Genomic DNA, 15,000 nt, shown 5'->3' with positions numbered 1-15,000 from the left:
TACAAACTGATGGAAAGTGGTGTTGGGGGTAAAACATACGACATTGTAAAATCCATGTACACAAACAACAAGTGTGCGGTTAAAATTGGCAAAAAACACAAATTTCTTCACACAGGGTCGTGGGGTTAGACAGGGATGCAGCTTAAGCCCCACCCTCTTCAACATATATATCAACGAATTGGCGCGGGCACCAGGACCACAAATACAAATTCCATCTAGACCCTGTTGCCCTAGAGCACACAAAAAACTATACATACCTTGGCCTAAACATCAGCGCCACAGGTAACTTCCACAAAGCTGTGAACGATCTGAGAGACAAGGCAAGAAGGGCATTCTATGCCATCAAAAGGAACATAAATTTCAACATACCAATTAGGATTTGGCTAAAAATACTTGAATCAGTCATAGAGCCCATTGCCCTTTATGGTTGTGAGGTCTGGGGTCCGCTCACCAACCAAGACTTCACAAAAACCTCAGTGTAAAACGTAGAACACCAAATAATGCATGCAGAGCAGAATTAGGCCGATACCCACTAATGATCAAAATCCAGAAAAGAGCCGTTAAATTCTATAACCACCTAAAAGGAAGCGATTCCCAAACCTTCCACAACAAAGCCATCACCTACAGAGAGATGAACCTGGAGAAGAGTCCCCTAAGCAAGCTGGTCCTGGGGCTCTGTTCACAAACACAAACACACCCTACAGAGCCCCAGGACAGCAGAACAATTAGACCCAACCAAATCATGAGAAAACAAAAAGATAATTACTTGACACATTGGAAAGAATTAACAAAAAAACAGAGCAAACTAGAATGCTATTTGGCCCTACACAGAGAGTACACAGCGGCAGAATACCTGACCACTGTGACTGACCCAAAATTAAGGAAAGCTTTGACTATGTACAGACTCAGTGAGCATAGCCTTGCTATTGAGAAAGGCCGCCGTAGGCAGACATGGCTCTCAAGAGAAGACAGGCTATGTGCTCACTGCCCACAAAATGAGGTGGAAACTGAGCTGCACTTCCTAACCTCCTGCCCAATGTATGACCATATTAGAGAGACATATTTCCCTCAGATTACACAGATCCACAAAGAATTCGAAAACAAATCCAATTTTGAAAAACTCCCATATCTACTGGGTGAAATTCCACAGTGTGCCATCACAGCAGCAAGATTTGTGACCTGTTGCCACGAGAAAAGGGCAACCAGTGAAGAACACACACCATTGTAAATACAACCCATATTTATGCTTATTTATTTTATCTTGTGTCCTTTACCATTTGTACATTGTTAAAACACTGTATATATATAATATGACATTTGTAATGTCTTTATTGTTTTGAAACTTCTGTATGTGTAATGTTTACTGTTCATTTTTATTGTTCATTTCACTTTATATATTCACTTTATATATTATCTACCTCACTTGCTTTGGCAATGTTAACACATGTTTCCCATGCCAATAAAGCCCTTGAATTGAATTGAATTGAATTGAAACAGTAAAAGAGAGAGAGAGAGAGACAGAGCGCGAGAGAGAGAGAGAGAGAGAGAGAGAAAGAAACAGTAAGAGAGGGAGAGAGAGAGAGAGAGAGAAAGAAATAATAAGAGAGAGAGAGAGAGAGTGAGAGAGAGAGAGAGAGTGGGGGGGAGAGAGAGAGAGAAGGAAACAGTAAGAGAGAGAGAGAGAGAGAGAGCAGGAGTATGTGTGTGTGTGTGTGTTACTGCCAACTCAGTCATAAATGATTCAGATCCCTGGGGTATACGCATATGTATGTGAGTGTGTGAGAGAGAGAGAGAGAGAGAGAGAGGGGGAGATGGAGAGAGAGTGAGAGAGAAAGAGAGAGGGAGAGATGGGGAGAAAGAGATAGAGAGAGAGAGAGAGAGAGAGAGAGAGAGAAAGAAAGAGGAGGAGAGAGTGAAGGAATATGTGCTTCCAGATTACACATGTATGTGCTTTTGCTGTAGCGTGGGCGGGCATGTGTTTGAGAGAGAGAGAGTATGAATTTGGACATGTATGTGAGTGTGTGTAACTAAACGTATGACACAAAGCTATGTGTGTGTGTGTGTGTTCTTGTGTCTGTGCATCTATGCGTGTGCTTGCTAGTGTGTGTGTGTGTGTGTGTGTGTGTGTGCGCTTGCGTGTGTGTGCATCTGTGTGTTCGTGTGTCTGTGCATCTATGCGTGTGCTTGCTAGTGTGTGTGTGTGTGTGTGTGTGTGTGTGTGTGTGTGTGTGTGTGTGTGTGTGCCCTCTGCGCCAGTTTGAACGATGACTTCTGTTCTTTCATCCCTCAATAACAATTAACAGGTTAACATGTAATGACAGTGGATGGGAACCAAACCAAGCACCTCCCCAAAATCCCAACCAAAGCCACTCCACGTACACGGCTTCCATTCATTTGAATGTCGTGACGGCAAAATTGCTTGAGGCTCACTGACAATTTGAAATGTTTTTAAGCCAACAGTCCAATATTGTACAACATAGTTGTTTGGACGTGTACATCTGTTGGACTCTGATGCTGATGTGAAGGACACATGCCGAGGTTCTGGACGTTACCTTGGATGTAATGGACAGCGCAGCGGGACGAGGCGTCTTCTTTTGGTTGCTAGAGACGCGACCCAGTTGTTTGTTCGATTCGTTTGATCTCTACATAGACGACCCAGTTGTTCATTCGATTCGTTTGTTCTCTACATAGGTAACCCAGTTGTTCATTAGATTCGTTTGTTCTCTACATAGGTAACCCAGTTGTTCATTAGATTCGTTTGTTCTCTACATAGGTAACCCAGTTGTTCATTAGATTCGTTTGTTCTCTACATAGGTAACCCAGTTGTTCATTAGATTCGTTTGTTCTCTACATAGGTAACCCAGTTGTTCATTAGATTCGTTTGTTCTCTACATAGACGACCCAGTTGTTTGTTAGATTCGTTTGTTCTCTACATAGGTAACCCAGTTGTTTGTTAGATTCGTTTGTTCTCTACATAGGTAACCCAGTTGTTCATTTGATTCGTTTGTTCTCTACATAGACGTAACCCAGTTGTTCATTAGATTCGTTTGTTCTCTACATAGACGACCCAGTTGTTTGTTAGATTCGTTTGTTCTCTACATAGACGACCCAGTTGTTTGTTAGATTCGTTTGTTCTCTACATAGGTAACCCAGTTGTTCATTAGATTCGTTTGTTCTCTACATAGACGACCCAGTTGTTTGTTAGATTCGTTTGTTCTCTACATAGACGACCCAGTTGTTTGTTAGATTCGTTTGTTCTCTACATAGGTAACCCAGTTGTTCATTCGATTCGTTTGTTCTCTACATAGACGACCCAGTTGTTTGTTAGATTCGTTTGATCTCTACATAGGTAACCCAGTTGTTCATTAGATTCGTTTGTTCTCTACATAGACGACCCAGTTGTTTGTTAGATTCGTTTGTTCTCTACATAGACGACCCAGTTGTTTGTTAGATTCGTTTGTTCTCTACATAGGTAACCCAGTTGTTCATTCGATTCGTTTGATCTCTACATAGGCGACCCAGTTGTTCATTCGATTCGTTTGATCTCTACATAGGCGACCCAGTTGTTCGTTAGATTCGTTTGATCTCTACATAGGCGACCCAGTTGTTCGTTAGATTCGTTTGTTCTCTACATAGACGACACAGTTGTTCATTCGATTCGTTTGATCTCTACATAGGTAACCCAGTTGTTTGTTCGATTCGTTTGATCTCTACATAGACGACCCAGTTGTTCGTTAGATTCGTTTGATCTCTACATAGGCGACCCAGTTGTTCATTCGATTCGTTTGATCTCTACATAGGCGACCCAGTTGTTCGTTAGATTCGTTTGTTCTCTACATAGACGACCCAGTTGTTCGTTAGATTCGTTTGATCTCTACATAGACGACCCAGTTGTTCATTCGATTCGTTTGATCTCTACATAGACGACCCAGTTGTTCGTTAGATTCGTTTGATCTCTACATAGGCGACCCAGTTGTTCGTTAGATTCGTTTGATCTCTACATAGACGACCCAGTTGTTCATTCGATTCGTTTGATCTCTACATAGACGACCCAGTTGTTCGTTAGATTCGTTTGATCTCTACATAGGCGACCCAGTTGTTCATTCGATTCGTTTGATCTCTACATAGGCGACCCAGTTGTTCATTTGATTCGTTTGATCTCTACATAGGCGACCCAGTTGTTTGTTCGATTCGTTTGTTCTCTACATAGACGACCCAGTTGTTCATTCGATTCGTTTGATCTCTACATAGACGACACAGTTGTTCATTCGATTCGTTTGATCTCTACATAGGCGACCCAGTTGTTCATTCGATTCGTTTGATCTCTACATAGGCGACCCAGTTGTTCATTCGATTCGTTTGATCTCTACATAGGCGACACAGTTGTTCATTCGATTCGTTTGATCTCTACATAGGCGACACAGTTGTTCATTCGATTCGTTTGATCTCTACATAGGCGACCCAGTTGTTCGTTAGATTCGTTTGATCTCTACATAGGCGACACAGTTGTTTGTTCGATTAGTTTGATCTCTACATAGACGACCCAGTTGTTCATTCGATTCGTTTGATCTCTACATAGGCGACACAGTTGTTTGTTCGATTCGTTTGATCTCTACATAGACGACCCAGTTGTTCATTCGATTCGTTTGATCTCTACATAGACGACACAGTTGTTCGTTAGATTCGTTTGATCTCTACATAGACGACCCAGTTGTTCGTTAGATTCGTTTGATCTCTACATAGACGACCCAGTTGTTCGTTAGATTCGTTTGATCTCTACATAGACGACCCAGTTGTTCGTTAGATTCGTTTGATCTCTACATAGACGACCCAGTTGTTCATTCGATTCGTTTGATCTCTACATAGACGACCCAGTTGTTCGTTAGATTCGTTTGATCTCTACATAGGCGACCCAGTTGTTCGTTAGATTCGTTTGATCTCTACATAGACGACCCAGTTGTTCGTTAGATTCGTTTGATCTCTACATAGACGAACAAGTTGTTCATAGATTCGTTTGATCTCTACATAGACGACCCAGTTGTTCGTTAGATTCGTTTGATCTCTACATAGGCGACCCAGTTGTTCATTAGATTCGTTTGATCTCTACATAGACGACCCAGTTGTTCGTTAGATTCGTTTGATCTCTACATAGACGACCCAGTTGTTCGTTAGATTCGTTTGATCTCTACATAGACGACCCAGTTGTTCGTTAGATTCGTTTGATCTCTACATAGACGACCCAGTTGTTCGTTAGATTCGTTTGATCTCTACATAGGCGACCCAGTTGTTCGTTAGATTCGTTTGATCTCTACATAGACGACCCAGTTGTTCGTTAGATTCGTTTGATCTCTACATAGACGACCCAGTTGTTCGTTAGATTCGTTTGTTCTCTACATAGACGACCCAGTTGTTCGTTAGATTCGTTTGATCTCTACATAGACGACCCAGTTGTTCGTTAGATTCGTTTGATCTCTACATAGGCGACCCAGTTGTTCGTTCGATTCGTTTGATCTCTACATAGACGACCCAGTTGTTCATTCGATTCGTTTGATCTCTACATAGGCGACCCAGTTGTTCATTCGATTCGTTTGATCTCTACATAGACGACCCAGTTGTTCGTTCGATTCGTTTGATCTCTACATAGACGACCCAGTTGTTCGTTCGATTCGTTTGATCTCTACATAGGCGACCCAGTTGTTCGTTCGATTCGTTTGATCTCTACATAGGCGACCCAGTTGTTCATTCGATTCGTTTGATCTCTACATAGGCGACCCAGTTGTTCGTTCGAGTCGTTTGATCTCTACATAGGCGACCCAGTTGTTCGTTAGATTCGTTTGATCTCTACATAGACGACCCAGTTGTTCGTTAGATTCGTTTGATCTCTACATAGGCGACCCAGTTGTTCGTTCGAGTCGTTTGATCTCTACATAGGTGACCCAGTTGTTCGTTCGAGTCGTTTGATCTCTACATAGGTGACCCAGTTGTTCGTTAGATTCGTTTGATCTCTACATAGGTGACCCAGTTGTTCGTTAGATTCGTTTGATCTCTACATAGGCGACCCAGTTGTTTGTTCGATTCGTTCTTTACGTTCCGTTGCCATACTCAGTGGCGTTCTTATCCCTTGCTTGTTGCTAGCTAGCCAACTTGTTACGGCTACATAGTCACTAACTCTGCGGCCAGAATAAAAGCCAAGTTTATTCTGTTGTTCTGCTATACCTCAGTTGCCAAAGAAAACAATGCTAAACACACATTTACTGGTAGAAATAAAATGTTTTCGTTGATATTTTCATTTATATACGCAAATTCATACTTTCTCATATTTTGGTTGCCAGTCGTTCATTTGGTTAGTTTGATATTTATGGACGTGACCCAGTCCTTCGTTCTTTATGTTCCGTTGCCATGCTCGCTGGCAACGTCCCTATCGCTTGCTAGCTAGCTACCCAGCCAGCTAGCTACGGCTAACACAGTCACAACCTCTGCAGCCAGAATGACAGAAAAGTAGCTGTTTTCTACTGACGTTCATTTGGATACACCCATAACAATGAGCTGATAATGCCAGTTTTTGCCTGACATACTGTAGCTAGAAAAGTTTGCCTTCTCGTCAGGACACTCGTGAACACCGACTGTTGATTACGAAGAGATCCCATTGCATATCAAACGCTAGGCTATAAGTTAGCTAAATAGTTTGTTGCTAGCAAAGCTGACAATATGACAACCGACCCCCAAAAATGTTAAACATGTGGGAGGATTTGACAGCATAGTGCCACTTGCGTCATGGCAACAGTAGGGACCAGAGAAATGTGTTTTCATCACTCACCACTTTAGGTCATCAGATGCTCCAAAAAAATATGTCCCTACAAAAACAAATCACTGCTAGCTACTGTAGCTAGCTACATTTTTTCCTCATTGGACCTGTGTTTACAATGTATCCAATTTCAGTTTGTATAGATGTTGGTTTAGCTTTGTAGCAAGTACAGTCTGCATGTGTAGGCGCATATTGCGTCATGATTGCAAGTTGCCCCAATATCTTTTCCAACTGTCCCGTTATCTGGTTTTAATGTCCATTCTAGAATGCCCTTCTAGCCAATCAGAAATGAGTATTCAACAATGCTGTGGTATAATACAAGATAACCATGACTTTTACTGTCGCTCTGGTCTTTTGTTCTTATAGTTTTAGGTCTCTAACCATCTCCCTCTCTCTGTTTCCCTCTGTATCTCTCTCTGTCTCTCTCTCTCTCTCTCTCTCTCTCTCTCTCTCTCTCTCTCTCAGGCTCCTACAAAGGGATGTGTAAACAGATAGACCACTTCCCAGAAGACACAGACTTCCAAGCGGATGGCGCTGAGTTCTTTTTACGTGAGTCCTTTATTTCTTTCTCTCTCTCCTTCAGTGTATTTTTCTCCTCCATCTCTCTCGGTTTTGTTTGTTCTATTTTGTTTACAGTGCCATAAGTGTGAGGTTTCTAACTTGAACAGGGCCTGTATCCACAAAGCGTCTCAGAGTTGGAGTGCTGATATGATTTTTTTCCAACTGTCCCATTATCTGGTTTTAATGTCCATTCTAGAATGCCCTTCTAGCCAATCAGAAATGAGTATTCAACAAGACTAAAATTAGTAAAAGGTGAAACTGATCTTAGATCAGTACTCTGAGAGGCTTTGTGGAAATGGTGCCTGGAGTTTTCCGTAATCAGGTTACACGGTATAAGGTCACATGGTCAGTTCAAACCAGGGAAGAACAACTGCCCTGTCTAATTGAAGCCACAAAGTTAAAGGCCGACCTCAGGCCGATCCCCCATTATAATGAAGGGAAAATGTCAATCTTCGTGGTCAATCTTCATGTAAATAAATGTAAATATTGAAGACAAACATGGTACCAATAATTACTTCTGTAACACCAGATGTATGTCCTTGAACCGATTAGTTTAAAATCGCACACAGAAGAAGTTATGAGGATCATTTAGTAGCTAATGGCAGCCTGCAGTTCCCCGGTCGGCCTTCAACTTGAGATAATCAATGAGAGGGGGCAGCACTGAGCTAGCCTGCAACATCACTTCCTGGAGTTGCTCAAACTGCACATGTTATGTGTACATCAATCTCCCATATGAGATGCCATCTTAACTGACTTCCTGGGCTTCAATGTGCTATTGAGTCTTCACATAGGAATGAATGGTGTCACGTAATTGATGGCTTTGTCCATTCATTTGTACAGTCATTGGGTGAAACTGTTGGCCCTATCCTGGTATGGCTGAGTCATGTTATCGACCATGAGGAGTATAGCTACGGCTGCACCACGTGTCTTTTGGAGTGGATGGTTGAATGGACACTCAACTGAATGAGTGCAGCGAAGGAACTGGAGGAGGAGGAGGAGGAGGTGGAGGAGGAGGAGGAGGAGGTGGAGGAAGAGGAGGAGAAAGAGGAGGAGAAAGAGGAAGATGAGGAAGAAGAAGAAGAGGAGGAATAAGAAGGTTTGGCAGGATGCGGATGAGGAAGAGGAGGAAGAGCAGAAGGAAGAAGAGGGAAGAGGAAGAAGGGGAGGAGGAAGAGGATGAAGAAGGGGATGAAGAAGAAGAGGAGAAAAATAGGAGTATGATGATGAAGAGTAGGAGGAATAGGATGAGGAAGAGGAGGAAGAAGAGGAGGAGGGTAGCAGGACTGCGCTGTCGCTCTCCCTATGGTTTGCCAATTAGGACACAATCTTCTATAAATACTCCAGCCTCACTTATATGGGTCACACCTCTCTCTCTCTCTCTCTCTCTCTCTCTCTCTCTCTCTCTCTCTCTCTCTCTCTCTCTTCATCCTCCATCCCTCCATCTCTTAATTCCTCCATCCTGCTCTCCACTCCTTCATTGCTCGGCCTGCCTTAAAGAGGGGGGCACAGGGGTAAGGGAGGGTGAGGGAGTGAGAGAGAGGGCGTAGAGGGTCTCTCGCCTCTAGGGGGTAAGGTGGATACAGGGTAGGGGTGAGGGTTAGGGAGGGTAAGGTGGATACAGGGTAGGGGTGAGAGTTAGGGAGGGTAAGGACGATACAGGGTAGGGGTGAGAGTTAGGGAGGGTAAGGAGGATACAGGGTAGGGGTGAGGGTTAGGGAGGGTAAGTGGGGTACAGCGTAGGCGTGAGGGTTAGGGAGGGTAAGTGGGTTACAGGGTAGGGGTGAGGCTTAGGGAGGGTAAGTGGGGTACAGTGTAGGTGTGAGGGTTAGGGAGGGTAAGTGGGGTACAGCGTAGGCGTGAGGGTTAGGGAGGGTAATGAGGATACAGCGTAGGAGTGAGGGTTAGGGAGGGTACGTGGGGTACAGGGTAGGGGTGAGGGTTAGGGAGGGTAATGAGGATACAGGGTAGTGGTGAGGGTTAGGGAGGGTAAAGACGATATAGGGTAGGTGTGAGGGTTAGGGAGGGTAAGGACGATGCAGGGTAGGGGTGAGGGTTAGGGAGGGTAAGTGGGGTATAGGGTAGGGGGAGGGTAAGGAGGATATAGGGTAGGGGTGAGGGTTAGGGAGGGTAAGGACGATACAGGGTAGGGGTGAGGGTTAGGGAGGGTAAAGACGATATAGGGTAGGGGTGAGGGTTAGGGAGGGTAAGGACGATACAGGGTAGGGGTGAGGGTTAGGGAGGGTAAGGACGATGCAGGGTAAGGGTGAGGGTTAGGGAGGGTAAGGATGATACAGGGTAGGGCTGAGAGTTAGGGAGGATAAGGACGATACAGGGTAGGGATGAGAGTTAGGGAGGGTAAGGACGATACAGGGTAGGGATGAGAGTTAGGGAGGGTAAGGATGATACAGGGTAGGGATGAGAGTTAGGGAGGGTAAGGATGATACAGGGTAGGGATGAGAGTTAGGGAGGGTAAGGATGATACAGGGTAGGGCTGAGAGTTAGGGAGGATAAGGACGATACAGGGTAGGGATGAGAGTTAGGGAGGGTAAGGAGGATATAGGAATAAGGTGGAATCATATTACACAGGCTCCAACACATGTTGAATGTGGCAGCGGCTGCAGGTCATTCATTGAAAAGAACAACATTGTGCTGGGTGTGAAGGCCGCCACCAACCCATAAGATTCTCCATTACATCTCACCCACCTAGAGGAAGAGGACGATGAGGAGGTCAGTGAACTGGCAGTGTGGGGCCGGGGGAGCAACAACCTCTCCCTCAACGTCAGTAAGACCAAGGAGCTAATAGTGGACTACAGGAAACGTGGAGGAGAGCCCGCCTCCATCCACATAGTTCCTCTGTTTCCACATCACTAAGGACGCTCAGTCGTGAAGAAGGTGCGACTGTGCCTCTTCCCCCTCAGGAGGTTGAAAAGGTTTGGCAAATCCTCAAACATTCTGCAGCTGTACCATTGAGAGCATCTTGACGGACAGCCCAGTACATCACTGGGGCCAAGCTCACTGCCATCCAGGACCTCTATATCAGGCGGTGTGAAAGGAAGGCCCGGAAAATTGGTATAGACTCCAACCACACAAGCCATAGACTGTTCTCTTTGCTTCCGCATGGAAAGCAGTACAGGTACATCAAGACTGACACGAACAGGCTCCTGAACAGCTTCTATCCCCATGCCATAAGACTGATAAATAGTCTCTTGGCACACCCACAGGGCCCTACACACTTAAAGGCTCTGCGTGGTCAATCTGACATCTGAAGTGGCCGTGCAACACCTACTGATGGAGCCTCCACAGACTTCTGGGCTTAGCGGAGCAGAACAGAGTTATGGTGAAGGAAGTGAGTTTGTGTTTATACAGGACGTCCCCACCTACCGTCAACCAATCATGTCCATGCGGAGCTATACGGAGCCCTCCGAGGTGCACAGCGATGCGGTATGGAGCTTGGCCTTGAAGAGGCTTTATGCACACTCCACACACACTCCAACACACACTCCAACACACACTCCAACACACAGCACCTTCAGAATGTATTCAGACCCCTTGACTTCTTCCACATTTCGTTACGTTACAGCTTTATTCTAAACGCCATGAAATAAATACAAATCCTCAGGAATCTACGCACAACAGCCCCATAATGACAACAATGAAACAGAAATACTTTCTTTCCATAAGTATTCAGACCCTTTGCTGTGAGACTTCGAAATGGAGCTCAGGTGCATCCTGTTTCCATTGATCATCCTTGAGATGTTTCTACAACTTGGTTGGAGTCAACCTGTGGTAAATTCAATTGATTGGACATGATTTGGAAAGGCACTCACCTGTCTATATAAGGTCACACCGTTGACAGTGCACGTCAGAGCAAAAACAAGGAATCGTCCGTAGAGCTCCGAGACAGGATTGTGTCGAGGCACAGATCTGAGGAAGGGTACCAAAAAATGTCTGCAGCATTGAAGGTCCCCAAGAACACAGTGTCCTCCATCATTCTTAAAATGGAAGGAATTAAGAACCACCAAAACTCTTCCTAGAGCTGCCGCCTGGCCAAACTGAGCAATCAGGGGAGAAGGGCCTTGGTCAGGGAGGTGACCAAGAACCCAATGGTCACTCTGACGGAGCTCTAGATTTCCTCTGTGGAGATGGAAAAACCTTCCAGAAGGACAACCATCTCTGCAGCACACCAATCAGGCCTTTATGGTAGAGTGGCCAGACGGAAGCCACAGCTCAGTAAAAGGCAGATGACAGCCTGCTTGGAGAAACAAATTTCTCTGGTCTGATGTGAAGCATGGTGGTGGCAGCATCATGAGGTGGCCCAGCCACTATAGATCCCGTATCCCTGTACATTATAATATGCTACTGACCTTGTATATAGTATGTTTACCCCTATACATATCTACCTCTATAGATCCAGTATCCCTGTACATTATAATATGCTACTGACCCTGTATATAGTATGTTTACCCCTATACATATCTACCTCTATAGATCCAGTATCCCTGTACATTATAATATAGTACTGATCCTGTATATAGTATGTTTACCCCTATACATATCTACCTCTATAGATCCAGTATCCCTGTACATTATAATATGGTACTGACCCTGTATATAGTATGTTTACCCCTATACATATCTACCTCTATAGATCCAGTATCCCTGTACATTATAATATGGAACTGACCCTGTATATAGTATGTTTACCCCTATACATATCTACCTCTACAGATCCAGTATCCCTGTACATTATAATATGGAACTGACCCTGTATATAGTATGTTTACCCCTATACATATCTACCTCTATAGATCCAGTATCCCTGTACATTATAATGTGGAACTGACCCTGTATATAGTATGTTTACCCCTATACATATCTACCTCTATAGATCCAGTATCCCTGTACATTATAATATAGTACTGACCCTGTATATAGTATGTTTACCCCTATACATATCTACCTCTATAGATCCAGTATCCCTGTACATTATAATATGGTACTGACCCTGTATATAGTATGTTTAACTCTATAGATCCAGTATCCCTGTACATTATAATATGGTACTGACCCTATATAGTATGTTTACCCCTATACATATCTACCTCTATAGATCCAGTATCCCTGTACATTATAATATGATACTGGAACTGACCCTGTATATAGTATGTTTACCCCTCTACATATCTACCTCTATAGATCCAGTATCCCTGTACATTATAATATGGAACTGACCCTGTATATAGTATGTTTACCCCTATACATATCTACCTCTATAGATCCAGTATCCCTGTACATTATAATATGGTACTGACCCTGTATATAGTATGTTTACCCCTATACATATCTACCTCTATAGATCCAGTATCCCTGTACATTATAATATGGAACTGACCCTGTATATAGTATGTTTACCCCTATACATATCTACCTCTATAGATCCAGTATCCCTGTACATTATAATATGGTACTGACCCTGTATATAGTATGTTTACCCCTATACATATCTACCTCTATAGATCCAGTATCCCTGTACATTATAATATGGAACTGACCCTGTATATAGTATGTTTACCCCTATACATATCTACCTCTATAGATCCAGTATCCCTGTACATTATAATATGGTACTGACCCTGTATATAGTATGTTTACCCCTATACATATCTACCTCTATAGATCCAGTATCCCTGTACATTATAATATGGAACTGACCCTGTATATAGTATGTTTACCCCTATACATATCTACCTCTATAGATCCAGTATCCCTGTACATTATAATATGGTACTGACCCTGTATATAGTATGTTTACCTCTATAGATCCAGTATCCCTGTACATTATAATATGGTACTGACCCTGTATATAGTATGTTTACCCCTATACATATCTACCTCTATAGATCCAGTATCCCTGTACATTATAATATGGTACTGACCCTGTATATAGTATCCTTACCCCTATACATATCTACCTCTATAGATCCAGTATCCCTGTACATTATAATATGGTACTGACCCTGTATATAGTATGTTTACCTCTATAGATCCAGTATCCCTGTACATTATAATATAGTACTGACCCTGTATATAGTATGTTTACCCCTATACATATCTACCTCTATAGATCCAGTATCCCTGTACATTATAATATGGTACTGACCCTGTATATAGTATGTTTACCTCTATAGATCCAGTATCCCTGTACATTATAATATGGTACTGACCCTGTATATAGTATGTTTACCTCTATAGATCCAGTATCCCTGTACATTATAATATGGTACTGACCCTGTATATAGTATGTTTACCCCTATACATATCTACCTCTATAGATCCAGTATCCCTGTACATTATAATATGGTACTGACCCTGTATATAGTATGTTTACCTCTATAGATCCAGTATCCCTGTACATTATATTATGGTACTGACCCTGTATATAGTATGTTTACCCCTATACATATCTACCTCTATAGATCCAGTATCCCTGTACATTATAATATAGTACTGACCCTGTATATAGTATGTTTACCCCTATACATATCTACCTCTATAGATCCAGTATCCCTGTACATTATATTATGGTACTGACCCTGTATATAGTATGTTTACCACTATACATATCTACCTCTATAGATCCAGTATCCCTGTACATTATAATATGGTACTGACCCTGTATATAGTATGTTTACCTCTATAGATCCAGTATCCCTGTACATTATAATATGGTACTGACCCTATATAGTATGTTTACCCCTATACATATCTACCTCTATAGATCCAGTATCCCTGTACATTATAATATGATACTGGAACTGACCCTGTATATAGTATGTTTACCCCTCTACATATCTACCTCTATAGATCCAGTATCCCTGTACATTATAATATGGAACTGACCCTGTATATAGTATGTTTACCCCTATACATATCTACCTCTATAGATCCAGTATCCCTGTACATTATAATATGGTACTGACCCTGTATATAGTATGTTTACCCCTATACATATCTACCTCTATAGATCCAGTATCCCTGTACATTATAATATGGAACTGACCCTGTATATAGTATGTTTACCCCTATACATATCTACCTCTATAGATCCAGTATCCCTGTACATTATAATATGGTACTGACCCTGTATATAGTATGTTTACCCCTATACATATCTACCTCTATAGATCCAGTATCCCTGTACATTATAATATGGAACTGACCCTGTATATAGTATGTTTACCCCTATACATATCTACCTCTATAGATCCAGTATCCCTGTACATTATAATATGGTACTGACCCTGTATATAGTATGTTTACCCCTATACATATCTACCTCTATAGATCCAGTATCCCTGTACATTATAATATGGAACTGACCCTGTATATAGTATGTTTACCCCTATACATATCTACCTCTATAGATCCAGTATCCCTGTACATTATAATATGGTACTGACCCTGTATATAGTATGTTTACCTCTATAGATCCAGTATCCCTGTACATTATAATATAGTACTGACCCTGTATATAGTATGTTTACCCCTATACATATCTACCTCTATAGATCCAGTATCCCTGTACATTATAATATGGTACTGACCCTGTATATAGTATGTTTACCTCTATAGAT

The 15,000-nt window shown here is 42.6% G+C and overlaps 1 protein-coding gene across 1 annotated transcript in view; it reads left to right on the top strand.

Annotated features, from left to right (window-relative positions):
• LOC121845286 (voltage-dependent calcium channel gamma-2 subunit-like) overlaps window positions 1–15,000 on the top strand; it is a 100,385-nt gene that overhangs the window by 59,695 nt on the left and 25,690 nt on the right. Inside the window, exon 2 of the mRNA XM_042316315.1 lies at window positions 7,271–7,354. Within this exon, the coding sequence (XP_042172249.1) occupies window positions 7,271–7,354 (84 nt within the window). The remainder of the gene's footprint in view (window positions 1–7,270; window positions 7,355–15,000) is intronic.

This window comes from Oncorhynchus tshawytscha, unplaced genomic scaffold (genome assembly GCF_018296145.1).
Source record: "Oncorhynchus tshawytscha isolate Ot180627B unplaced genomic scaffold, Otsh_v2.0 Un_contig_11576_pilon_pilon, whole genome shotgun sequence".
Taxonomy (NCBI): domain Eukaryota; kingdom Metazoa; phylum Chordata; class Actinopteri; order Salmoniformes; family Salmonidae; genus Oncorhynchus; species Oncorhynchus tshawytscha.
Note: the sequence above shows the minus strand (reverse complement) of the source record. Positions and strands in the feature narration are given on the sequence as shown.